Raw genomic sequence first — 27,903 nt, forward strand, 5'->3', positions numbered from 1 at the left:
TGTAAGGGCTTGCCTGCCTGAGAGAGAAGGCTTTCTGGAGAAGGAGGGAGTTGTGGACCCTTCTGTTGGGATGAAGGATAGGGTGATGAAAGCTGTTCCCCTTTTCAAGCTCAGTAGGCCCCACTTTTAGAGATTGCTGTGATTTCACCCATGCCTAAGTGATCTGAGTGGAGTGATTGGTGGTAGGGTAAACCACTTTTCTGTGCTTAACGTGGCCCTCTCCCTCTTCTGTGGTTTTGCCAGTTTGGGGTAGTTTGATTCCAAACAGTACCTGACTGAGAACCCTGTTCCTCAGAAGACCTCTGGCTGCTATAGCTATCTGAGGTTGAGGAAAGAAGCTGTGTGTGTGTGTGTGTGTTTTGTTGGTGTGCACATGCCTTTCCAGTTTTCCCCAGAGAAGAGCAGTGAAGCTGGATTAGAATCCCCTCACCCTGTACTTACCAGGGATCTTGTCCAAGTGGCAGAAAAGTGGAATTTTGCAGAGTGCTCAGCTATAGCTGAGGCATCCAGTTGAAGAACTGAGAAAGATAGTGATTTTTGAAATGCAAATAAATACAGGTGACCCTTGAACAATAGGGAGGTCATGGGCTCCCCGCCACCACCGTGTTCTGCCAGTCGAAATTGCATATAACTTTACAGTTGGCCTTCCATATCCCTGGTTCTACATCCACATATTCAACCAACCTACCACAGATTCAGCCACCTGCAGATTGTGTGGTACAGTGGTGCGTTTTTATTGAAAAATACTCGCTTATAAGTGGACCAGCACAGTTGAAAGCCATGTTGTTCAAGGGTCAGCTGTACACAGTATATTAAAAAAAATCTAGCCCAGTGGCCACTCCTGCTCTTAGAAGCTTGCTAGCTTGAGGGTACTGATCACGTTGAAGAAGCCAGGCCAGGCAAGGAGAAGCAGGATTACCAGAAATGCAGGCTCTCTTCTGCTCACTCATGGCATGCCCCACCCTTCTCTTGTCTTCTTAGTTCCCAGACTTTCACAGTGGGTGGAGCAGAGCTTATGCTTGCCCAGCCTTTAATCCTAGAGCCTCTGCCACCAGAGGTTGACCTTGATTAGGCCAGGCCTACTACAGGCCACTGCAGGCATTATTCCTTCCCCTTTAGACAAAGAGGAAGCTGCCTGCAAATTGAGTGATTGGAGCTTTCTGAATCCTTGTGGGGCAGGGAGAGCAAGGCTCTGAGGTCAGACTCTAAAAAGGGAAAGGGAATGACATTTTAAAGAATTTCTTGCGCTACTTGAGAAGGCTTGGATCCAAAGTATCTTCAGGAATTTATTGTAGGTCAGGCTTGTAGGAAGATATGTGTTTCAACACATATTAGCTGTGTGACCTTTTGGAAGTCCCTTAACCTCCCATTCTTCATCAGTAAAGTGGGGATGATAATCCTCAGTGCTGGTGGGAAACTTGGATAAGATAACATTAAAAAAGCCCTCGAGTGTTCTATAGAAAATCAAGCATATAGGATTCAGGTGCTTAGAGAAGCGTAAATCATATTTTCACACCCTCTGTTGACAAAAGCAGTAAAATGTGTTCAGTGGATGAAAGACTTTCACCTCACCATTAAGAATGGTTATGATCCTTAAAAGGGTAAGCCTCAGTTATCAGGAAAAGTTCACTTCTGTGGAACGGATCATTTATAGACCATTTGGGACGAATGATGCATTGAAATATAATCGGCTCTCAACTATCCATAACAAAACATTCTTCTCCTAGCTATGTGTGGACTGCCTGTCCTAAGCCATATGAGCCCAGGGAATGCAAACTCCCTTGGCCCTTCTGATAGTCCAAACAAGACATAGTTAGTTACATAAATATTTCCAAAAAAACCCCAAAGTCAAGTGGTTAGATTGCTACTGCTGAGTTATGCACAGGGTATTATTCTTACGTTGATGTGGATAACTGACCTTAACCAAAAGAATAATGGTGAACTTTGGCTTCTGGAGCAAGGAAAGTGATGGGCTTCTACTTCGCAGATCATTTATGCCCTCTGTGACCATCCCTCCAGCCTATGAACTCAGGTGGGTGTGACAAATTTATAAGACTGGGATTGGGAGAGAGGCAACCATTCAAAGGATGGAGCTAGGAAAGACCATGTGTGAGATTGCCCTATATGGACTGTTATTCCAGGGAGGATTGGAACAGTTCTCAACCCCGCCCCCCGTGCTGGGATCTAGCCTTTGTCAGAAAGAGGCAAGACTGAAGAAATCCACTCCATTCATAGCTGGAAGTAAAGGTGGCCCAGACAGCTCAATTGGGCATTCTCTAAACTTGGTTATTGGGCCTGGATGAGATGGGAGTTATGCACCACTCCCCACCTCAAGTACTAGAGGAAGGGGTGAGGTTCAAAGAAACTAACTGGACCCCAGGGAGGTAAGCAGCTCTCTTTAGAGCTCGAGTTCACTGGCTAGGCATGTGCATACCAGTGGTGGTGGGAGAGAAAGGATAGGACAGGATGGAAAGTGAGTAATGCTGTGGACACCAAGGCATTCAGTTAGTGGGAACATTACAGGGAGTTGGTGAGTAAGAGCCCAAGGACCTGGTGACTTCATTCCTCAGTGCCATATAGAAGTGCTGGGCTGGGACCCTGCCTTGTGTCCAAGGCAAGGTGCTTTGGAACTGAAGACTGCTGATTCTCCACTTCCTGCTTCAGCTGGATGGCCTTTACATCTGACTAGGTCCCAGCCCTTGCTGCTCCTATACTTTCAGAGTACACCAAGCTCTCTCATAAGCCCTGGCACCATATCACAGTGTGGTCTTATATTATTTCCCAATGTTTTGTATGTGGCACCCCAATTAGAGAATAAATTCCTTTTATGATTGGAAAGAGGGCTTTGCTCCCAGTCTTCCCAGGAGCACAAGAAGGTGCTTAGTGTGGAGAACCAGGCAGTGCTAAGAGGTTATCTTGGTTTCTTTTCTCCTACCAGCCTCCAAAGGAACTTTTTATTTGAAGAGAAAGGTGACTGGGAGCTTCAGGGTGGATATAGCACACACTGCGTTCTTTGGGATCCAATAATTACATTTTTTCACTACTAGATGGGGAACGCTTTGAAGTAGGGGCTTGTCATAATCTCTGTATTCTCAGTGCCCAGCACCCTGCCCCACACTTTGCAGGTACTCAATAGCTGCTGAATTGATTTGAAGGCATCTCTTCTCCTGTTCCCTCCCTTGAGTCAGGCTAGACTCCCTAGAAGCCTTCTGTCTCCTGGGGGAAGAATCTGGAAGCTAGGGAGGAGGAAAGGGCTGCATCTGAGCATTAGCTTTTGGTGTATCCCTTGTATCCAGAAGCCCACAGTTCATAGTAGTAGTTGACTTTTAGAGTACACATACTTTCACACATATGTTTTTGTTTTTATTTTTTATTTTTTTCTACAGGAGGGGCAAGTATGAGGGCATGAAATGGGAGGTTAGAAGGTGGGCACTCCTGAATGGTTGTTTCTTTTCACCACTTGCTTGTGAGAGAAGTGCTAACTGGACCCTTGAAGATCCTAGATCCTAGATCCTTGTCCAGAGGAGAAAGGCTTGTGTGCAGTGTTGGCCACTAATGGAGGTCTTTAGCCTTGGAGCTTTGTGGTTGGCATTAGTTTCATTCTTAGCTGTCCCTCCCGCTGAGTTTGGCATCTCCAACTTGATTTCCTTTTATTCTCCAAACGTTTTCTAAGGGGATAGGAAGGGAAACAAGCCACATATGGCCCTTTGTTTCTTTAGCCCTTAATAGGCTGGCTAGGAAGGTCCCCTTCTTCTTTCTTCTTCATGCATGCCTCTTGCTCTTCAAGGCCAGAGGTTTGAGCCAGAGGCCTAGGGGCCAGGCAATCCTTGATTCAGCCCCTGGTCTGGGGCCTGCTATTGAGGGGGGTCAGCTTGGCCCAGGGCCTTTCTGGTATCTGAATGAGCCTTTGGGGAATAGATGGTTAGTGGTCTAAGCTTATTACCTTTTTTTCCCCCACTGCCTTTACTTAGGAAGGGAATAGGCTACTGTGTATGATGGTCTGGTCCAGTTTTCTTTGGTTAACTTTCAGATAAGACTCTTGCTGCCCATCTTCTATGGAAAGTAGAATGTGAAGAGTGCTATTGGTCCAGGTTTGAGACCTTGCAGATAGTGAATGGAGTTACTAGCCTAGTCTAGCAATTAGCAAACTTGCCCGTGAGACCTGATTTTGTATGTATTGTAAGAATAGGTTTCATATTTTAAAAGCATTGTTAAAAAGAAAAAAGAGGAATATGCAACAGAGACCATATGTGGCCCATAGAAACAGTTTGCCAACCCCTGGTAATCTATGCTTTACACTACCAAGTTATTATATACCAATTTCTTTTTTTTTTTAAGATTCCCAAATCCTTTTTAAAAAAAATTTATTTATTTATTTGGCTGTGTTGGGTCTTAGTTGAGGCATGCGGGATCTTCGTTGTGGCATGCAGGATCTTTCATTGTGGCATGCGGGCTCTTCGTTGTGGCGCGTGGGCTTCTCTAGTTGTGGCACATGGGCTCTTGAGCGTGCAGGCTTAGTTGCCGTGCGGCATGTGGGATCTTAGTTCCCTGACCAGGGATCGAACCTGCGTCCCCTACATTGGAAGGTGGATTCTTAACCACTGGACTACCAGGAAAGTCCCTATTATATACCAATTTCTTATAAACTCATGGTTCCTCTTTCCTGAGCCAGGCACATGGTAGGCCTTTGACTCCTGATTTATGATTGGGATGTTTGTAGCTAGTCCCTTCTGTGTTGGTTACTAACTAACCAAACCACTCTGTCTCCTTCTGGTGTATACTTGGTGTCATAGTCACTGGGGGTTAGAATTAGAATTGTATCCTTCTTGGAGGGGAAAGAACCCGATAGATGATGCTTTCCTCCAGCTCACTGTTCCTGTGTAAGACTTAACTTTTCATCTCAGATGGCCCCAAATCTGATAAGTAAGCAGCTCCTGTTGATGGTAATTAGGGAGATTTGAAAACAAAATCACAAAAGTCCAAAGCTGTGTTCAACAGGGGATTCTGGAGCAGGGGCTAATAACTCTTCCTGCTCCTCCCCGCACACTTCATCCCTGGCTTTGCTGAGCCTCCTAAAAATCAATCCTGGCTTTTTGAGAAGGTGCCTCCTTTGTGTTCTTTCCAGACTATGCTTGAACAGAAGGAATCCTGGGTACTTTTGGAGTAAGATACTGAGACTGTTTGTTGTAGGGGTGATATTAGAGCGTAGCTTTTACCCAGACAGGGAGGCATTCCCAGCTCTATCTGGAGCCCTTACATCCAGTGTTCTGGAGGTTTGCATTTTGTTAACTGTTGTGTGTTTATGTGGGTATATGCCTATTTGGTCACCCATGCCCATTCTTGCCGAGTTCCTGGGAATTCTGTAATGGAGAGAGTACGGTGCCAAGGCTGAGTCATTCTCCTGGAAAAGCCAGGATTATAAGAGGTGTTGTACCAGATCTGCTTTGGAATGCTTTCTCTTTTCTCCTCTGCTGTCCCCACCCTTCCCCAAACACACCTAGGATTGTAGATACCCACCCAACTCTAGGCTACTAGGCCTGGGAGACTCAACCACTGAGCTTCCTGAGGGGTGACCAGGGCTGCTCCTCGTCTCCCCTTCCTTTCTGTCCCCAGAGCCCTATACCTCTACACCCAACAGTATAGAAGACTTGTGGAATGTGTAAAGATGTTCCGACCCTTAGGGACTGAAGCATGTTTGTGAATAGTCAGTGAGTGAGGCTAGCTTAAATGGTTTTAAGGTGACAATTAATGGTGAGCATTCCAAGTAGAGTTGCCTCAGGTGTTTCTCCTGACTTCTTTGGGCGGGTGTGTGGTCGGAATTGTTCAAGGTGACTTGAGAGAAAGGAAGATGGTAGCCATAAGATAAATTAAGTGGGCCAATTATGTAGAATTATTTTCTTTTTTAAAAAAAATTTATTTATCTTTGGCTGCGTTGGGTCTTTGTTGCTGCACGTGGGCTTTCTCTAGTTGTGGCGAGCGGGCGCTACTCTTTGTTGTGGTGCGTGGGCTTCTCATTGCGGTGGCTTCTCTTGTTGCGGAGCACAGGCTTTAGGCGCACGGGCTTCAGTAGTTGTGGCATGCAGGCTCAGTAGTTGTGGCATGTGGGCTCAGTAGTTGTGGCTTGCGGGCTGTAGAGTGCAGGCTCAGTAGTTGTGACGCACGGGCTTAGTTGCTCCACGGCATGTGGGATCTTCCTGGACCAGGGCTTGAACCTGTGTCCCCTGTATTGGCAGGCGGATTCTTAACCACTGTGCCACCAGGGAAGCCCCTGTAGAATTATTTTCAACCATTATTTATAGCTGCATGACCTTGGGTAAGGTATTTAACCTTCTGAATCTTAGTTTTCCATCTTTAAAATGGAGATAAAAAATGACACCCACTTCCTTGGAATTTATGAGAGAGAAAAGAGCACATGAGCATGAAAGTATACCTAGAAGGGTGCCTGGCATATTGAAGATGCTTGATAAAAGCCCCTTTTCTCTTAATTTCTTTCATTGTATTTTGCCCTCTTTAAGTATTTGAGATCAAAGAATTTTAGGACCCTAGTTAGGCTTTTCCTCTAATTTGTAAATGTGCTCCCTGCACTGCACTACCTTCCACTGCAGCCCTTTGAGGGGAAACAGTCCAAGAATTTTTGTGGGTGAATCTGTTGCTCTGTGAAGAAGAACCCCAGCTCTGGGGAGCCGTGAAAGTCCCAAGATGAGGGAGTTAGGTATTATGAGACCCAGGTTAGACAGGATGGTTTTGGGATGGGAAGAAGAGAGAATGTGCAGAGGAGACAATGGTTAGAGGAACCCTTACTCAAGAAGGCAAAACAGTTTGTGAAATCATTGGGTCCCCACCCCTTTGCAGAAGCTAGGCAGCCATAGCTGAGGCCCACCCCAAGCCCTTGCTGTGCTGGTAGCTTTCACTTCCTGTGTGTGTGTGTGTGTGTGTGTGGTAGGGTGCAGGGGGATCTTAGTCTTGTCACCCTTCCAGGTCTATCTGTGGGTAGACAGGTTTTCCATATGGACTGAAGGTGGGTTGTAGCAGGATCCCTCAAGATCTGGAGAGTGGTTCCCCCAAGGTTTGTGGAAGCTAGGGTAGGGAGTGCTCATTAAGCTAAGCTGGTACCTCAGTGAGGCTGTGCGGAATAGAACCAGCTTCCTACCTATATCTTGTATACTAGGCCACCTTGTCTGGCTTTGTCTTCAGGGATTTCTGTCTCTGCCTGTGGCACACCTCTCTCCCACATCTGATGAGCTGGTGTTTAATACTGTGGTGGTGGAAAGCTCTCTAATGTATTTTCTTCTGATAGTTTCTGGCAAGAGGGTCAGAGAGCTGGGAAAGGAGGACTTGGTACTTAACTTTGTACTTTTGGGAGGGATTTCACATATTGTATATTTTCCTGTGGCATTTGAAGGGCCTACACTCTGTGTCCCTGTACAGGCTATTTGTCTACCTGGAATACCATGAGCTTCCCTTTCCCTTTAACATCTTTTTCCTGTGAAAATATTATTTGTCATTCAGGACAGGTCTGCTCTTTCTCTAGAAACCTGCCCTCCTGCCTTCTCCATTATGGCCTGGATGCCCCTTTATGTTTCCACAGTTCCCTCTGATTACCTCTATCATTGCTCTTGCTGTACAGCACGGTAATTCCCCATGAACTTGCAACCCCTCCCCAACAAAAACACTCTCACACGCTTGCTCACTCACTTTCACAATGCACATCTGCAAGCATTAGAATCATCTCAAGGCCTGGTCCATAGTGGTGTGTGAAGCAAGCATGTGTATATATGTGACTGAGTCAGGGGTAGAGGTCCTTTCTGAAACACCTGAGGTAGGTAAGAGGTGGCCCTGTTTGCTTTTCTAGGTCTTATTAGAATTGTAGGTACAATTTTAGGACTCACTTTGGGTTGTGGAACAATATCTATTGCCTGGGCCATAAGAGAGGCTGCCGGGTAATTTCTATAGAGATTCTGGTGGGCCTCTTTCCTGCTGCTATGGAAAGAAACTAAACCAAAGTTAGGGTGTGGGTGCTTCTTACCCTACCCGAAGAACTCTAATGTGCGTATGTGTTGGGAGTGAGTGGTTTCATGCATGCTCAACCTTAGCATTAGGGGATACAAAGATTGTAAGTTTCTGGTGGTAGGGGTGCTAAAAACCCTCATATTGTTGGTTGGATAGGTTAAACAGTTTTTACCGGTCTCAGTAAATTAGTAGCTGAGCTTGTGGTTTGGAGGGCAAGATGTGGCTTTATCAACTCAAAAAATACAGAGCCAGCATTTAAAGAAGTTATGTTAATCTACATAGGGACCAAAATTAATAAGCTGGATGTCATGTCCCTGTTCTCTTACTGACTGCCCCCCTCACCCTGCCCTAGGACTTTTCCAAAACAATCATAGATCCACAGAGCTCAAGGGCATTATTTGGGCTCTCTATACCTCTGCTTCCAGGAAGGTGACCATGACAAAAATGAAGACTGTGGCTACAAACAGAGATACCTAGGGCAGGTGTGATGCCAGACGCCACTCTTCAGCCTTCAGCACATCCACTGGAGGCAGGTGCTAAGAGTTGGTATTTGCTTAAGGCCTATATGACAAACCTTGTTCCTTGATGGGGGCAAGAGTTAGATTGGGCTGCAAGATTAGGTGTCGGAGAGCAGCAGGCTGGTTGGGACTGGGGACGACTTGTTTAGGGGTAGTCAGCCAAGGTCTCCCATATAAATCTAGCCTGGAATTATGCTGCATGAAGGTCTGCACTTAGTGAGGCAGTGCTATGGAATGGCATCTGCCTTCTGATTTCTCACCCTGGATGAATGAGGAGGCCCTCCCTGAATATTCAGATGGAATGTTCAACCGCATTCTTTGCTACTTATAGTCTGGGAAGGGAAGACAAGGGGGGATCCAGGGCGTCAGCTGGTCAGAGAGGAGTGAAGGGAAATTGAACAATGAGTGGGCTCAGACTGTGGTACCTCCTCACCATCCCTTCCTCTGATCTTGTTGGGGGAGCTGTTCTTATTGGTCTGAAGTCATTTTCTTTTATCCAGTGGCCAAAGCCACTCTAGGCCCATTAAGACCCTGTGCAAATCATGTTGCTTTAGCAGAAATGCTGATACTGGCATCTAAAACCCATGTGTAGTGAGACTTCAGTGATGTTTGGGAGGCTTTAAAAAAATACGTTTACTGTATTTTTGCATCTCCTGGTTCATTAATCAAGGAAGAGCATTGGCATGTTTTCTTTCAGTTTCCAAATATAGGAGAAGTTGCCAATTTGTGTTTTCTCAGAAAATTCATTTTTCCAGAAGTACTTTGGACCATCACCATCTTTCTCTAGGCATGGGTCCTCCAGTGTGGAAGGTGCTCCCATGGTTAGCTGGTCACCCTTCCTGTCCCTGTCTGTGAAACTAGGAGAATACTGCAGATTTTTCGGCTTGATCAAGCAGGTTACTCCAGCTCCCTCCCCAGTCAACCAAAGCCTCCTCCAGGGAGGGGAAGTGTGGTAATGACATTATCTTTCCCCAGGCAGCCACGTGTTCTCTGAGAACAGGATGTGGGGAGGGCTGCGGCCCAGTCACAGGGTATGGGGGCGGGCACGGGAAAGTGGGCTGGTAGCGTGGCCATGTGGGTTGGTGCCTGCCTCCTTGGCTTTGAGAGGCATGAAGAGCCCCTCTATTCTCTAGTGTTAACTCGTGTACACCCACCCACCCATGGCATGTCTGTGTTCTTACTCTAAGAAAGAACTGTAAACCCCTGTGAATGAAGCCCAGCTCTTCAGGCTGGAGAAACTCAGTGGCAAGGAGTGGGTGGGCCCAGGCTGCCCACTGTATCAGCCCATGCCTTGTGACTCCTGCAGCCATAGGCCATTTTGGCAAGGTTTTGTCCGGGGAGCTGTACCCCAGTAGAGAATGGGGTTGCTTTGTTGCTTTTCCCCAGGCCCCAGTCACTCCCCTCTGAACAGATGGCTGCCTAGAACACGAAGGTGATTTGCATGTTCAGTTTCCTTTCAGGCCCCATCCTCTTCTTTTCCCCGCCCCCACTACTTCTTCTGGGGACCTTTGGAGATGTGCTGCCTGGGGTGGGGAAAAGAGGATGTAGCTAGCTTCCTGTGCAAGGGAGGGTGGGGCGCCCGCCTTCCTGCCTGTCTGCCCACCCGCCCAGCTGCCAGCGCTTGAGGAACTGACTGTAGAGTTAAGTTCAGAGTCATCAGAGGCAGAGGGGCTTTCTGGGCGTAGGGATGAGGCCTTGCTCTTGTTGGTCTCTCATCACAGTTCTCCACCACGGGGATTGCTGGGCTCCCTTTTCCTAGAATCACAAGGCAAAAAAGGGCTTTTAGAGACTAACTGGTCCAACCACCTCATACCATAGATGGGTAAACTGAGCCCCAGGGAATCTTTAAGTCCTCTAAGGAATCAGCAGAGTTAAGATGAGTAGAATTTTACAAGGTTAGAACTGGAGCTCCCTCCCTTCCCCCAAGCTGCTAGTCCAGTGGTTTGCAAACTGTATTTGGCCAAGCTGCCTGGGGAGCTGTAGCCATCCTTCGACCAGAACAATTCTACTTTTATGTACTTTATATCCTGAAATTTCATGAGATTTTCTGTTTGGAAGAATGAAGAGGCAGGAAGCTGCTAAAAAAGGTAATAAAACTGAAAACCACTGATCAAGACCTACCCAGTACAGTTAGGGACACTCCAACCTAGAGGGGGAAGGGACTATCTCAAGGTTACTGGTCCACTGTTTTTGGCTGGTTGCTTCCAACTAATAGTGTGGCTCCCTCTACTACCAGAAAGACTGTTCCCACCCTGTGCTGCCTTGATCTTCTCCCATCCCAAGGAGAGCCCCTCTTGTAGCACCCTGAGACAGAGCTAGAGGCCAGAGGCCACTAGATTTCTTGGATGAAATAAATGATAGCAAGTAAGCCTTTGGAAGGACTCTCTTGCAACCTTAAATAAGAGAAACTTGGAAGGGCAAAGAACACTGTACTTGCTAGTAGTTGAGGAGACCTGGGTTCTAGTCCTGTCTCCTTCACACTTGAGCAAATTGCCATTTACCTCACTGAGCTTCCGTTTTACCTGTCTATAAAATGGTGCTCATCTCGGCTCTGCCTTTCATACAGAGTTGAGTTCAGTGAGAGAATGCATGTGGACAGTGTCTTTTAAAGTGTAAAGCACTGTGCACATGGTGTTAGGATTTTTATTGTATAAGGGTGAGCCAGAGGTCCTGGATTGGATAATGAGGTTGCAGGAGAAAGGAACTAAAAGGTATCAAACATCTAATACATGCTAGGTGCCAAGCCAGGTCCTTTCCTATGAGTAAAGGAGATAATGCTGTCCTCACAACAATCTGTGAGGTAGGCATTGTTACTCCCATTTTACTTGCAGGAAAACTGATGCTTCAAGAGATCTGGGGACTTGCAGTGCCCCCAGGGCTTCCTTCCAGAACCCACACTCTCCGTTATGTATTTGTAAAGAGACCTTAAGAAAGTGCTGTGGTTTCCTTTGGGGCTTTCCAACCCATTCCCTGCTCCACTCCAGCCTCTCTCCTCTGGTGGGGATGAAACTGTCTCTTATTGCCTTCATGTCCTCTTGATTTCCTTGGTACACCAGGTGCACTTAGGTGCCCTTTGGCTGTTAGTTGATGGAGGAGCCCTTTGGGTCAGCTCCCTTTTTGTTGACAAGGGCTTCCTACTGCCCTGGGATGCTGGTAGGAAGAGCCTGGGATTTGTTGCTAGTTGGACAGACCTGGCTCTTGGCCAAGATCATGCAACTAAAAGATGGCAGTTGGTTCCCTTCATTGAGACTCAGTTTCCTCATTTGTAAAATGGGCCTAAAGGTGGCTTACTTCACGTGTGTTTCATGTGCTGGTAAATGTTTCACAACAAACTCTGGTGAAGCCATGATTTGAACTGTTTACTAATCCCTGTGATGTAAATACTCTCACCATGGCCAATTTCAAACTACCAATACAAGGTCTTTGAAGGAGGAGTTGTAGAGTGGCACATGATCAGTTCTAGTACGAGCTGGTTCCAGTGCACTGTTATTAATCACACCTATCTTAGAGTCCCAGGCTCACTCCCACCCTCAATCTGTTCACATCTGTATGCCAATGCAAGACCCTCTCACCATGTGTTTTCTGTTCCCCAAGTTCCCAGAGCATCCAGGAAAGGGAGAGTATCATTTAAGGTCTGCTCCTTGCCTGAAAGTTCTCCCAAGAGAAAGTGTTTAAGGGGCAGAGAACTTGACAAGATTTTGATTAGGGCCCTAATTAGAGTATTTTGATCAATGTGTTTTGGCTGCTGAGGTATTTGCACCAGTTGTTTCCTCCCACTGTCTAATTCCTAACTAGATGGGAAGATAGTGGAAGGCTCTGGACAGTGGCCTGAGGGTATGGTCATTCCAGAAAGCACTTAGCTTTCTTCCTTTTTTTTGGCTGCGCTGGGTCTTCGAAGCGGGCTTTTCTGTAGTTGCAGCCTGCGGGTTTAGTTGCCCGGGGGCATGTGGGATCTCAGTTCCCAGACCAGGAATGGAACCCCGCGTCCCCTGCATTGGAAGGCGGATTCTTAACCACTGGACCACCAGGGAAGTCCTGCACTTAGCTTTCTGATTGGAATTCCAAAGGCTTCTCCTCCCTCTTCTGCCTGCAGAGCGTCCTCTGCTGGGTTCTAACCTAAAGGTTCCTGCTATGAGGATCTCTGGGCCAGGAAGCATTTTGGAGGACCGGAGCTCTGGTCTGACCTCTCATTTCATCTCAACAGCATCTGTGCCAGGTGATGTTTCTTTAAACTTCCCAGAGGGTAAGAATTACTTGGGACAAAGCTACTGCTTCCCAAGCTCCTTCTCTGGAGAGTCTGTTTCAGTAAGCTTAGAGTGGAGTCCAGGAATCTGGGTTTTTAAACTAGTGTCCCAAATGATTCCCAACAGTTAAGTTTGGGAAACACCACATCACCACTGCACAACCATCTGCCAGGTGGATGTCATTATGCCCATTTTACAGATAGGATGATTGAGAGATCATGGCTTGTTATTGGCAGAGCTGGATGCTGCCCTCAGGTTTTTAGAGTATAAAGCTATGTTCCTCCTACAAGAGAGAAATTGCTTTAGTACATAGTAGTGTCTGTGGTGGTGGGAAGTGATGATACTAGGTAGGGAGGGGCAAGGATAATTCCTGCCCTACTTTACAAATAAAGAGACCACGTTGCAGAGGGCTTTGGGGGCAGTAGCAGGACTGACTGCATTCCTGATCTTTTGTGGAGGTGAGCTGCATTCAACTCTGGAGAGCCATTCACTAGGCTCACCGGCCTAGGTGTCCCTGTAGTTACTGCTCTCTACTTGGCTTTGTTTCCCTTCCATCAAGCATCCCTCTGGCCGTGTTAACACCAGCACATGAGAGGCTGTATTCCATGCCAGAGGTTCCCAAACCTGGCTGGGCCTTGGAATCATCTGAAGCTCTTAACTTCTGATGCCCAGGCCCTGCTTCTTACATAATAATAAATCATGATCTCTGTGGGTGAAGCCAGGGAATCTGTATTTTAAAAAGTTTGTGATTTTTCTGGATAACAGCTGAAGGAGTTTGGACATCTTAGTGTGTTGTGTTGAAGGGTTGGGAACTTGTATATATTGATGGGACATGTTTGGAGAAAATGGCAAGGCAGAGCCTAGAACGAGGAAAGAAGATCAGGCAGCCTTTAAAAGAACAAGGTAGCACAGGCGCTCTGTTGTATTCTGCCTCCCCTCAGGGCTCTGCTTCTTGGGGGAAATCCCCATCCCTCCCAAGAGAGAAAACATTTAAAATAATGCAAGGATGTGTGTGTGCACCTGATGTGCATGGCTTCAAACTGTCTAACCAAGTAGAAGTCTAATCACGTTTTTAGAGTTTGCCCCCACCGTCAAAGAGTCCTTTATGCTAGAAGGGCTCTCTGGAGGTCTTCTTGGGCAATCCATAGCCCTTAGGTGCAGTCAAACAGGTTTTTGTTTTAAATCATTTCAGAGAGGTAGAATATTTGTAATAATATGGCTAAAAAAGGAGGGGTTAGTAATCATCACATTCTACTTATGATATACCAAGTACTTTCATGTCTGTTATTTTAACTTAAATCTCCCAGTAACCCTGTTGTGAGGTTGATGTTATTAGACCCATTTTATAGATTAGAAAACTGAGTTTCAGAAAGAGGAAGGTCAGAGAGACTCCAAAGCCTCTTTCTGCTATAACATGATTTGTTCCTCAAAGAACTGAGACCATTATTTCTGGGACGAGGGCTGCAATTTTGTGAGTTCCCCAGATACCAGGTTTGGCTGTTGGCTTACCAGCAACGTTGGCAGGAAGCTGACCTTAGCTTAGCTCTGGGGTTGAAAACAGAACTGCTTTGTTTTTTTTCAATTTTTATTGGAGTATAGTTGATTTACAATGTTATGTTAGTTTCAGGTGTACAGCAAAGTGAATCAGTTATACATATACATATATCCACTCTTTTTTAGATTCTTTTCCCATATAGGTCACTACAGAGTATTGAGTAGAGTTCCCTGTGCTATACAGTAGGTCCTTATTTGTTATCTATTTTATATGTAGTAGTGTATATATGCCAATCCCAATCTCCCAATTTATCCCTTCCTCCCTTTCCCCGCTGGTAACCATAAGTTTAGAAAACAGCTTTTTGATTTACCCTGGAAGCCTCCCCTTGCTCCTGCATAGTTGACTGATCCTGGCTTCAGCAATTTTAATACCGAGGAGCACAGGACAGGGCAGAAATCCCATGAATAATGGATGGAACCCAAGCTGAGGCTTAGATCAGCTCCAGTGCCTTTCAGAGCTGGGGTGCTGGAGGTCGCTGTGATGTGTTCTTGAGCACAGAAAGTAGAGCCCTCTTCTGGTGCTCTGGGCAAAACTGGTGTCTCCAGGCAGCTGCAAACGGTCTGTGTTTCCAGTCTATAAATACTTCCTGTGAAACTTGTAGGCAGGAAGCTGGGTCAAGCAGGAAACTGATGCTAGAGACTGAAGCCCAGCTGGGTGGGGCCCCAGAGAGGGGCTTAACCCATTTGAGAGACTTATTTTATTAATGATGGGCCCTCTTTCCTTTTATTTCGGCAGCTTCAAAGTTTTATGAGAATTGAAGAATCTGTTGTTCTTGGCTATCTAGATATAAATCCGTTCCTCAAATTCCCTGCCTCTTTCCCTGCTGTGTCGTCTCCACCCTCTCTGTACCTCCCCGCCCTGTCCCAACCTCCAGCTTGGGTCTTGGCTGTGACTGCTGCCAGGGACCTTCCCAATCAGTTGCTAACCAAGTTTTTGCAAAAGAAACTGTCCTAGAAACAAGGGATCTTTGAGTTTCCTTCCATGCTGTTATAAAAGGTTTAGTCTCCCTAGAATGGGTGATGGTGAATGTATCAGAGCCTGAAAGTTAGGCTTGCCCTCTGTCATAAACTAGATTTCCATTCGGTGTCAGCTTGGAGTTTTTCATGGAAGCAAGCTGGTCCTGCCTCCTCCACATAGTCTTTCCAGCTCAACAGCCTGACGTGTCTACTGTTTTCCAAGTGCTAGGATGTTTCTATTGCTTATTATGGCCACTGGTTCAAGAGCCAGATTTTTAATCCTTGTTCTCACACTATCCAGCAGCTGTGTGACCCTGGGCCAGTGCTTCCCCTTCCTTGGACCTCAGTTTCCCCAGCTGTATATTGCAGAGTTTGAATCAAGTGATCTCTAAGGTTCCTTTCAGGTCTGATAGTTGGGGATTCTGGATTATTTATTCTTTTGGAGAATAGGGATGAGAAGTTCAGAAGGGTTTATTCTGGAGGTGCCAGATGAGATTCTAGGATGAGTGGATTGAAATCTTGAGGAAATTTAAAGAGGAGGAATGGCTATGCTAAGGAGCTTGTGGGGCAGCCCCCTGTGCCTTGGAAGGAGAGATGAGCTGGGGTGGGGGGTAGGGGAGTGGGTGGTGTTTGCTCCTGGGATGTGGTTTGGCTGAGCTGATTTTGAAAATAAGTCCTGGAGTTAGGTATAAATGGTGAGGAGCTAGTTTCCTTCCTGACCTTCATGTGTTGAGAAGAAGAGGGGGACTCTACCTCAGTCTGAGTTTGAGCAAAAGGCTGTGCAATTAAGGCTGGATTAATGGGGAAGCTGTAGCTTACTAAGGTAACCTCACTGTTTCTGACCTTTGACCTTTTCAGCTTTGTTCTCTGTCCTGAGCTCTCCTCCTATAGTGACAATGTAGTTATATTCTCATTGCTAAGAGGGGTTAGTTTTGTTTGGGGTTACTCCCCTAAGTATATGATAACTGGAGGAGTAACACTCAGTGTCCAATATGCCCTTGTCTCCCAGTTGAAATGCTTCTCAGGGAGCTTTTGGAAGGCAGGACTGGGCCAAAGCAAGTGAAAGGGGACCCTTGTCTCCCATGCCCTTTGCAGCAGTTGGAGTGATTAAAGAATTATTGCTGACCCATTAAAGGTATGGGTGTGCATGGGGTTGGGTGTGGTCTCCTTTCTAGAACCTACTGGGAAAAAGCACAGGCATAGGAAGGGTTAACCCTAGGCAGGTCTTGCCAGCTGTATTAAGGGTCTGGAAATGGGCAGGAAGAGGTCAGAACAGATAACTGTACCAGGTACCACTTCCAAGTCCACAGGGAAGAGGCTGAGTTGCCGGGAAGTGAGTGAGTCAGTGGAGGAGGAGGAGGGGAAGGGGGAGGGGGAGAATGCCTCCTAGGCTAGAGATTCAAAGCAACCCTTGTTTTACCCCTTATGGAAAACAGCTGCTTGAGGCAGTGCTGTCATCCCAAGAGGCAAGACAGACCAGGCCCTGCCCTGCCCTGCCCTGGCCCCAGTTCTGGCAGCAGGAAGTGGTGGGTGCTAGAGCCTAAATAATGGGGATAGGCAGTTTGAGTGACACTGTGGTGACTGCTCTCTGTCCAGGGAAGAGACTGAAGTTCTGGGGTTACCCTGGTAGGGCTTGTCCTGCCTCTGGCCACCCTCCTACACTTACCTTTGCCTTCTCCATAGCAGCGGTGCCACTGAAAGCCCAGAGGAGTTGGGCCTTTGAAGAGAATGGTGAGGTGGCAGGTGAGGGGTGATGTCATTGAGCTCAGCCCCAACTGGACTGACTCATAAGCTCTGCCCTGGCAAGGGGGCCTTCCCAAGCAGTGCTTCCCAGATGTGCCCAGGCTTCCTATGCTAAAGTGTTTGGGTCTTAGCCAAAATAGTTGCCAAGGTGGTATCTGAAGTCAGCAGTGAAATCAGCGTCACTGGAGAGGTAGGTGGAGTCAAGGATGGTGCTCTGGGAACGTCCAGAAGACTTGTCTTCACCACTTGCTGGCTGAGTAAATGTGGTTTCAGTGATGTTAAGTGAGACTGTGAGTGAAGGGGCTTGGCACATAGCTGCTATACAGTAAGTGTTCATTTCCATCCTTCTGTTACCTGCCTCTATGCTCGTCAGTTTCCTCATCCGTGACGTGAGGCTGGTAATGCCATTTGCCTTATGTGTTCAGGTCCATGCTTCAGACAAGCCACTTGTGATTATTCGACTCTCTCTGCTTTGTCCTCTATCTCCCCCAAATTCCTTTCTAGGAAAGAGCCATCTTGTAGTTGAGTGACATGGGTGAGTAAGAGGAAACTTTGCCCTGATCTCACTGTGGCCCAGCTACTGCTCATCTGGATACTCCTGGCCCTAGGGAAAGAGAGGGTCCCTTATTTGAAGCTGGCCAAGTCCAGAGAGCAAAGTACCCCAGCTGTTGCAGCCAAGGCAGAGGTAGCATCTGGCCTGGTTATTTTGTTTCTTAGGCCAGCCAACTGGGGACACAGGAGAGATCCCAGTTTGTTGAGGGCTTTGGATCACAGACCACTGAGATGGGCTTGTTAGTGTCCAGTGAAAGGCTTGGTGTGGGAAGTGTCTGCGTTCAATTGTTCAATAAAAGTGGATTTATTGTTCTTGGGCTAGGGGTGGGAGGGCTAGGGTGTATGAGAGGGTGTCACACCCCCCCACCACACCCAGACTTTTTTTGTTCCTTAAACTCTAAATGTTCTCCAGAGACACTGTTTTCAAGGACAGGCTTACACAGGGTGTTAGTTCTCTGTTGGGGACCACATCTTGAAATGCTACTCCACCCAGGCCAGCTCCTCCACTCCTGCTGAGCTGAGGGGCTGCCTGGGAACTTTCTGCTGACTTTGGAGGCTTTATTTTCAAGTTCTTGCCTCTCAAACTAGACTGCCCTCTTCTCCTCATTGAGATTGAAGAGGCCAGGCCCAAAAGGAAGGCAGTGGGTGCCCACTAGGGTGAGCATCCAGTGGGCCCTGTGCGGCAGTGGGTCTGGGCCTGCAGCTCCTTGTACACATTTGGGTCTCAGATTACTCTTAAGGAAAACAAGGGATATTCTTTGATCAACACTCCTGCCCTATACCTATCACCTTCAGCCCCAGTCATGCTATTACCCTTACTACCCCCTACCTCTGACACACAGAAAAAAAGAACACAGACCCATGACCCTGTCTTCATGACTCACATTTTCTTCTGAGTTAAGTAGTGGCAAGAAGAGAAGTCCCTTTGTGTTTGCTTTTCTTTCTAATTTTTTTAAACCTAAGATTATTTGTCTCCACAGTGAAGTTCAGGAAACCACAGGCTGCTTTCCCTCGAGAAGCAGCCACAGTGGAATGACAGAAACTCTGAGCGGGGATTCTAGAGAAGTAGGTTCCAGTTTGGTTTCAGCTGGACAGCTTCAGATTTGAGGAGAGCCCTTGTTCTGGGGCGATGCTCTATTAGGAGGGAGGAAGCTGGACAGTAGTAGCCTCTCTGACATGCTTATTCCTAACCCAGGCTGAGTTCTTTTCTACCAGTTGATTTATTTAAGAAACATTTATTTACCAAATATTTAAGTTAAATATTTGGACTTGTGGGCCAGCCCCTGAAGATGATAGATTGGTATGACCTGTGACTGACATGATCTGCAAGAGACACTGAATTTCCTTTGAAAATTCTTCCCAATAGTGTGAATTAAAGGGAACTCCTGGGAATTCCTTGGTGGTCCAGTGGTAAAGAATCCACCTTACAATGCAGGGGACACGGGTTCGATCCCTGGTCAGGGAACTAAGATCCCACATGCCACGGGGCAACTAAGCCCGTGTGCCACAACTACTGAGCTCCCTCACCTCAACTAGAGAGCTTGTGTGCCGCAAACTACAGAGCTCATGCACTCTGGAACCCACACGCCACAACTACAGAGCCCACGTGCCCTGGAGCCTGCGTGCCACAACTAGAGATAGAAAATCCACACGCCACAACTAGAGAAAAGCCCGTGCACCGCAATGAAAGATCCCGCATGCCCCAACGAAGATCCCGCGTGCCGCAACTAAGACCCAACACAGACAAAAATAAATAAAATAAATAAATAAATAATAAATAAATCTTTTTAAAAAATAAATAAAGGGAACTCCTAGATGTGGAATGTTCCCTGGAACCCCACCCCTTTCCTCGGTGTCCTCCCTGGGTGCTTTCTTCTAAAAAGCCCTGTTCTGATTCTGCCCCACCCTGCTCAGAACCTTCAGGGTGGCTGGCCACTCTCAACAGGATTAAGGCCCAGCTTTCTAGCATATTCTTCAAGGCCTTCCACCTACCTTCCTGGCCTCTCTGCCCACTCTTCACCTTGCAGGCCTCATTCACCCTGGAGGAGACCTGCATGCTTTTTTTGTTTTTTTTAATTACAAATGTGTTTTTTTTTTTATTCAAACAGAAAGTCACAAAAATTATAATCATCCTCATCAGTTCACTCAGTCCCATGTAATTAATTTTTTTTTCATCTTGATCTTTTGTTAGCACTTTTATGAATTAATCAGTTTTCCATTAGCGTTCTGAAAATGCTTATTCATTCAGTTCAGCAGTATAGACCTGCATGCTTTTATCTCTGTCTCCTTTTGGGCCGTTGCACGTATTTCTTTCTCTACCTAGGGCATTTGTGTGCTCTTCCCCCCATTTCCCACACTCTCCCTTTTTCAAAATCCAGGTTATCCTTAGAGACCAGTGCAAATACCACTTTGAACTGTGGTTCCATATTTCCACAAAAGGTTTCTTCTGTTCTGGTATGGCACTTCTCAGGGTTTCCCTTGTATATTATAATTTTCCTGTTATTCAGTAAGTACCTTGGGGTCAGGGACTGGTCCTATAGCTCTACTGCAACCATAGTTCCTTAAACATAGTATTCCATTAATATTGGGTAAACTGAAATAAATTTATAGGAAGCTCCTTAACCTGGAGTCCTTGAGCCTCTGTGAAGTCCATAGGTATAATTTGAAGTGGGAAGGATCTATGAAGTTGGATGGAGGAAAATTACATATTTGTTTTCACTAACCTCTCACTGAAATTTAGCCCCTCTTTCAATTATGAATGTAGGCCAAAAAAAAAAAAAGCTAGTAACTATGACTTTGTCACCAGTGGAAATCTAAGATACTTTTGTATCACGATTTACTTAGTATAGATTTCTCAAAATATCATTTGTGCCGAAGACAAAGTTGAAATTACAGTAATAATAATAAGACCCAGTGTTAGGTAATTATATAATATAATAAAGAAGTACATATTAAACTTTGATAACTATTTCAATATAATTGGTCTCTTTGTATCTACTTTATTTCATGCATTTACAAATATTCTGAGAAGGAGGTCCACAGACCGCGCTAAACTGCTTAGAAAGGTCCATGGCACAAAAATGTCAAGATGTAAAATGTTCCCACCTCTGATTCTGTATACTATGCTATATTTATCTCTTATATCCCCTTGCTTAGTACTGTTCATTTAGCCAATATCTTGTGAGTACCCACTGAGTCTTGGATACTAGAGAGGTAACTCTAATTAAGACAGAAACCTTGAGGTGAGAATGAAATTTCTCAATGTACTAAAAGGGCCACTGTCCCTTTTCTACTCTTTCCTATCCCTATCAAGTCATTGGTGTTTTGAGGGCTCCCCTGACTCAGCTTAAGGGTGATTTAAGGCTAGATGTTGAGGCCAAATTCCAGCCCTTTGGGCCTCATTCTCCCTACCTTATGAGGGCCTATTCTATGGAGGTCACTGGATTGGCAGGAAGCCTAGGTAACACTGAGTCAAAGTGGCTAACCCTGCCCGTTGTCTCCCACTGGGGTACTTGCCTTACTTGTTCCTGCCTTCATGGCCTTTCCTGTCCCATTGTCAATCCTGAAATAGATTTCCTCCTTGGCTCCCTGGTGAGATTTATTTACAAAATTGTTCCCCAGGCCTGGTCCTCATCAGAATTGTTTAGCTGGCAAAATTGCTGTCTGGCCCCCTCTTCCCTGCTAGCTGACCCCTGTGCTCAGGAAGGGCCCATAGGTGTCAAAGACTGATAAGGCCTGATTTCTTACCCACTCCGTGGGGATTTGCATCTTTGACAATTCTATTTTTAGTTCCCTCCCAATAGTATAAGTAATACGTGAGCATCTTAGAAAATGTAGATTAGTTTTTTTTTTTAATTTAAAGAAGGGAGAATGCACTCATAAGATCACTACCCAAAAACCAAGACTGACTAACACTTGGGTATGGTTCCAATAACCTCTGTATGCATACTTTTTACAAAGTTGAGCTCATGAAATCTTGTTGCTTAGTCTTCCTTACTTAATATTACTGAAGTATTTGCCTTGGACATGAAATAATCTTTATGAATATTTTATATGACCATGTAACAAGCCATCTTGTGGCTAAACCATATAAGTTACTTAAGCAAAATGTCCAACAACAGAAAAAAACACTTAATCTTTGATTTCTTTTAATGGAGACATTTTACACTTTGGTGTGAGAGGAGTTTGGCGTATTGGTTTAAATTGTGAGGCTTGGACTTAGATCTGAATTCAAACCCTGTCTTCCCCACTTACTAGTGATGTGACTTTAGGCAAATATCTAAGTCTTCATCCCCACTGTGGAGATAATACTCTCTACTTCACAGGGTGATTGTTGATATTAAATGGGGTAGTGCATATAAAGTGCCTAGTGAGTAATAAGTCTCCATACATGAAAGCTGCTGCTTATTATTGCTATTAATACTATTACCACTACCACCAAGCTTTCAGCCAAAGGAACATATCTCTATTGATGAAATTTCAGCTATCATTGACTTTGGCTAGCGGATCTCTTCTTAAAGGTAGAGGGTACTTTTTCTAGTGCCTGTGAAATACTGTGTGTTTCCATCTGGGCCTGTCCCTGTTCCTTCTCCCTCTGCTGACTTGGCTTTGGGAAGTCAAGCACCTCTGTGCTGCCCACACCTATCTCTGTTGAGGCCCCTTTCCTCTCTTGAGCCTAGGGAGACCAGTGAGACATAAATACAGGAAGTGTTAACAATGTAAGTCAGTATATAGAACCATAGACGTCAGCACTGAAATGGTTGTTGGAGATTGCCTAGTGTAATTGACAACCTCCACCCCCTGCACTCCTGCCCTTGCACAGATGAGGGGAACTAAGGCCCAGGAAGGGGATAAGACTTATCCAAGGTTGTAGAGTGAACCAGTTATGATGCTAGGCTTAGAATGCAGTGTTCTTTATCCTGCCCTTAACTTGCCTCTGCAAAGATCAGTGCTGTAGATAATCCAGGCTATAGATCAGAGGTGGGGAGAGAATGCTGTGGGCTTGGAGCTGGCTGGTGTAGGTGGAAGAAGTACAGTCAACACTTGTTTCCTCTTGATAGTAGGTTGATTTGCATTCATTTGTTTGCCCCTTGGTAAGCATTGCCCTGTAGCTATGGGGTTTTTTGTCTTCAGTAAACTGGTTGGGAGCAGGGCTGGGTTATTGTTTGTTCAATAGTCTCCCTTCCTTCACACCAGTATCTAAATGTCTTAGGTTCTTGCATCTTAGTTCCCTCTCCTGTGGTTGAACAGAGACTTGTCCCAGGCTCTGCTGAGCATAGAGCCAGACAACTAACTTGCCTCCTTTGATCTCATCCTAGATCAATGTGCGTGTGACCACCATGGACGCAGAGCTGGAATTTGCCATTCAGCCCAACACCACTGGCAAGCAGCTGTTTGACCAGGTAAGGGAGGGACTTGTTGCTCCTTAGCCCCCCACTTCTCCCAATAGCTTCCACCATAATGCCCACTTTTGGGGAATCTCTTCTCCTACTCACTCCTCCAGGATAGGTGAAAACAAAGTCTGGCCTCAGCCTTAATAACGAAGGAGGCAAAGTTTAACTTTGGCAGCCTGCACCTTGATGGTCCCGATTAATCCTATCCTTGGTGCTGAACCTGGGAGAAAAGAGAAGCGAGTGGGATATGACTGTGCTAGATGCTTTTAAAATGTCAGCATGCAGAGCCTTTCTCTCAACTCTGAAAGATGTAAGTGATCTCTATTTTGATGATGATGCTCAGAAATTAAATAACTTAATTGCACTCAGCTGGTATCTGGCTGGTATTTGAACCCCATGTTCTTGTCACTGTACAACATGGCCTCTGTCACATTGTTTTTTCTTCCTAGTAGAAAGAAACCAACATATTCTCCCTGAAGTAGTGTGCTCTATGTACATTTCCCTCAAGGAATATTGGGACTTAGGATACCACCGGGGGTGATGAATGCAATAGGAGGATACCTCAGCTCCTATAATCATGCCATGGAGATAATGCTGAAGTGGTCATTCCCATCTCCAATCCAAGGGGTGTTCCTTCGCTGTGAGTCACCATTGTCAAAAGGGGTGTGCTATATAATAGCCAGGTGGGGGCCACAGAATCTATTAGCATTCAAAGACCCTCCAGGGGCCAAAGGAGTGTGCCATCTGTGACCAGACTTCTAGGAGTAAAAATGGGGTTCCCATTTCCAGAGATTGGAATCCCTCCAGGTGGGCCATTATCCTATTTCCACACCCGCCTCTGGTGAGGTGGGAGTCTAACATTGTCCTGGATGTTGGGACCGCATGTCCCCTTAATAGATTTCCCAGGCCCTCTTGCTTCCCTTTCTCCTTTGCTCTCTGAGTACCTATGCTGTCTGAGAGCTTACCCAGAGTTGGGAAGGGAAAGGAAGAAGGAGATTATTTTCAAATGAGATCATTCTGTTACTATGAATACTCCTGACTGGTGAGGGGAGAGGATGGAGATGGGGATGGTGCAAGGCTGTTTTCCATTCAGATCTCTATGTAAAAAGAAGGAAAATATGCCTAGAAATGTGAGGACAGCTTGGGCATGTCTCCTGAGTCCCTGATGTCATGTGGTAGAGTGGGAAAATTGTTGTCTATGGCTATTACAGATGAAAGTTAACATTTGTCCAGGGCTTACAGTATGTCAGGTACTGTGACAGACATTTTGTGTACCATATCATTTGACTATCACAAGGCCCAATGAATGCAGGAATTAGTACTGGCCCCATTTTACAGATGGGGAAACAAAATCTTCATATTCGTAGCTAGGCCTTGGGAAAATTATTGAACCTTTCTGGGTTGGTAGTCTCATTCCTCTCCTGTCCCTGCCCCCCAAAAGTGGGTCTAATACCTACCTCACAGGCTTTTTGTGAGGTTATGAAAGAGTATGTTATTTGTATCTCACTTGCTACTCAGAAAACTTGTTACGGTGGTTTATAAGGATACAAAAGGATAAATTAGAAATAGGAGAGAAAGGCAATAAGAAAATACAAATAGAGAAGTGAGTGTTATGTGAAGCATCTGGCATGTAGTAGAGATGTAATAAATGATAGCTTCCAAATGCTGCGACACTTCTTGTCTCATTAATCAGCTAGAGTTGGGAGATGGGCTTGAAGATCCTCAGCATATCTAACTTTGGATCTAGCTAGAACTTGCTTCTTCTCTGGAGTTTGTTTTGTATCGAATGGTGAAAGGTAGTCATTGATATTTAATCTACAAAAGACAAATTAGTCAGAGGAACATTTAAACACACATTTACTACAATTAATGTGCTGACATTCACATAGTTCACAAGTGATTACAATGCTAGTCTGGAATGACTGAATGCATTTTGATTACATTAAGGTTTTGCATTCTCCCTTTGCATGCAGGTTTTATATTGGAAAGCTTTTCAAGGGACAGCCTGGTGAAGTTGAAAGGGCACTGGATAGAAAGTTGGAAATTTTGGGCCTTAGGCCTGGCTCTACCACTAACTCTCCTGATACCTTACACAAAACTTTCCCCTCTTTGGGCCTCAGTTTCCCCATCTGTACACTGTCTAACTGATATCTCAAATTTGGTTATCTCTCAGAAATTTATCTGTGGCATTTATTTCTGTATTCCATATCTTTTCTTTCCCATTTCTAACCCCACTATTTGGATTTCAGATGACCCCTTTCTGTAAAAAGGAGGGAAATGCTTCACTTGAGTATGATCTGCAATTGGCATATGCCAGGGCGTGGGGAGGGGAAGGATACCTGGCGGGGGGACAACTCTTCCTAGGTAGGCTTCTACTGTCTCTGGGACAAAAGGGAGAAGGTGTCCATACCATACGTAGGCTGTTGGGCCCTTTGCTTCAGACAGCAGTATCATTCTGGGCAGCAGCTGTAGAGAGGAGAGTATCAGCCAATGTGGATTTTATAGTCCAGCTGGGTACCAGAGACTCCCTTGGCCTCTACCCAGACGCCTTCCCAGAGCCCTGGTTCTATACCCCACCTCTCTCAAACAAATGACACCGTTCCCTGCCTTCAACACTGGGGGCTTTGTCCATTTGCATTGGAGGGCGTAGCTGTGGAGGGTGAGGAAGGCATAATTTAGAGCCTAGAGCAGAAAAATACTTGAACAAAGGGGTTTATTAACTTTGAAAAGCCACAGGGCCGGATAGTTCTTTGTTAGTGTTGGTTTGGTTTGTGTACTGTGGGTGTGGTTCTGAGGGAAGCCCAGTTGGTAGGGAGCCCTGGCCAGATTGGTGTGCTAGTTCTGAAAGCTACTGCTTCCCCAGAAAAGCCCTTGAGAGACTTGAGTCTTTCATACTGGTTGGGGAGAGGAAAGGGAGGAAACCAGGAAGTTCATGATTTCCGACCAGGAAGATCAGTGTTGTTTTGAGAAATATGATTTAGTGAGCACCTACTATGGACTAACCTTGTTTTAATCCTTGTAGTGACCCTGCCTATGAGAGGTGAAAAAACACACTCTAGGTTATGTAGTTAGTAAATTGTGATACAGAGTTTCAAATATAGCTCTGACTGTAAAACTATACTTTTCCCTACTGTGCTACTCTGTTTGGGGTGAATGAGCCTGTTTGGCTTGGAGAAGACTCAAGAGAAGATGTATTCTCTGTCTTGAGATCACTGAGGGGCTGTTGTAGGAAGGAGGGGGCAATCATGTTCTGTGAGGTCAGAAGGAGCAGAGCTGGGACCCCATAGGTGAAAACTACAGGAAAAAAAAAATTGAACTCTGACACAGAATTGAGCATATGGCACTCTCGGGGCCAAGGCCGGTCTGGATGGAAATCCTCAGAGGTGCGTGTTCACAGGCCATTGGGGGATTTGATCTCTTCCCTTCTTCCCTCTCTCTAAGTTGATGAGGCATAAGGAAGGAAGTCCATTCTGTCTGACCTTTGAGATCCATCATTCAGTGAGATCAGGGGCCTAGGAGGAAGGAGCTGGACTCCTTGGGAGGAATTGACAGAAGCTCTGGGGCCATCCTGGAATCCAGCAGTTGTCTGGCTGATGACCAGAGAGGAAGCTGACTGGAGAGGAAGCACCCTCCTTGGCACCAGTGATAAATAACAGGCAACAATGGGAAGCCATAGCTTGAGGAGTTACAAGGCCTGGTGGGAAAGGGAAGTGGGGCCCATAGTTCTTCCCGTTTGCCTTTGTTCGTTCTTGTGAGTGTGTTCACAGCTAAGGAGGAGAGAGAACACATTTTGTTACAGCGATTTTGTCACTTAGCCCCACTTCTAAAGCGTGAGGTTCTTCCGAGGGCTCTTGATTACCTAGGTGCCACTAGGGGGCAGTGCTGCCATAATAAGTTCCACTTTTTAAGAACCCTCTGCCTGGCTTCTCCTCAGCCGTGGTCTCTAGCTCTAGCTCTATTCTAGCTCTACCTGCCCCCTCCACTTAAGGTTTTGAGCTCTAGAAGAGAGGTGAAATCTCAGAGCATCCATCCATTCATTCATCTGTTCATTGACTGATTCAGTATTGACTGAAGGTCTACTGTGTCTCTAGGAGAATCTCTAGACCTATCAAACACCATCTCTGTCCTTAAGGAACTTGGAGTTACTCACCTATGGAAACAGAGAAAAGTACATGCAACTCTCCTCTCACATTGAATGAAACAAACACCCTTGAGGCTCAGGTTGTGTATAGAGGTGGTATATAGAGCATGGGATTTGGTGTCAGCCTTGGGTTCAAATTCTGTCCTGATATTCAGCTATGTGACCTTGGATGGCTTGTTTAGCCTCTTAGGACTTTACTTTCCTCAGTAAAATAGTAATCACACTAATCTTAGAGATTTTGTAGTCTTATTTAATCCTTGAGTAAGTAAAGTGCCTGGTGCATAGCAGGCATTCTAATGTTGCTTATTCTTATTAAGGGCTAAATAAGTGGGTGGAATTTCCCCTGGGAGTTCAGATAAGGGAGCCATGAAATCAGGATGCTTTTCTGGCTCAGTGAAGGCCTTAGGATTTGTCGACTCTGCATTGAAGGCAGCAATCCCTTCTTCTCTTTTTTACCATTTTTGTTTTATAAAATAACTAATATCTATTATTATAATAATAGTATCCCCATCTTATAGATGATGAACTGAGGCTTGGAGAGGGGAAAAGACCTGTTTAAGGTCAGATAGCTAAGAAGTAGTATAGTGGCTTGAACCAAAGCTTATAGCATTTGCAATTTTCCCAGTGCCTTTTGTCAGCTGTGTCCTCTGTGACCTCCTCTTTATTTGCCTGTTTCCATTCTAAGAACAAAGTTTGGTCCCTAAACTTAGAACCCTAGCTGAATGGGTTCTGTGTTACAGAGCAGGTGGCCACTTGGGCACAGGCAGTGTGGGGTAGCAGAAGCAGCGATG

The 27,903-nt window shown here is 45.7% G+C and overlaps 1 protein-coding gene across 1 annotated transcript in view; it reads left to right on the forward strand.

The window, feature by feature from the left end:
* MSN (moesin) overlaps positions 1–27,903 on the forward strand; it is a 64,278-nt gene that overhangs the window by 16,310 nt on the left and 20,065 nt on the right. Inside the window, exon 2 of the mRNA XM_068533931.1 lies at positions 22,897–22,980. Coding sequence (XP_068390032.1) covers positions 22,897–22,980 — 84 coding nt within the window. The remainder of the gene's footprint in view (positions 1–22,896; positions 22,981–27,903) is intronic.

This window comes from Eschrichtius robustus, chromosome X (genome assembly GCF_028021215.1).
Source record: "Eschrichtius robustus isolate mEscRob2 chromosome X, mEscRob2.pri, whole genome shotgun sequence".
Lineage (NCBI taxonomy): Eukaryota > Metazoa > Chordata > Mammalia > Artiodactyla > Eschrichtiidae > Eschrichtius > Eschrichtius robustus.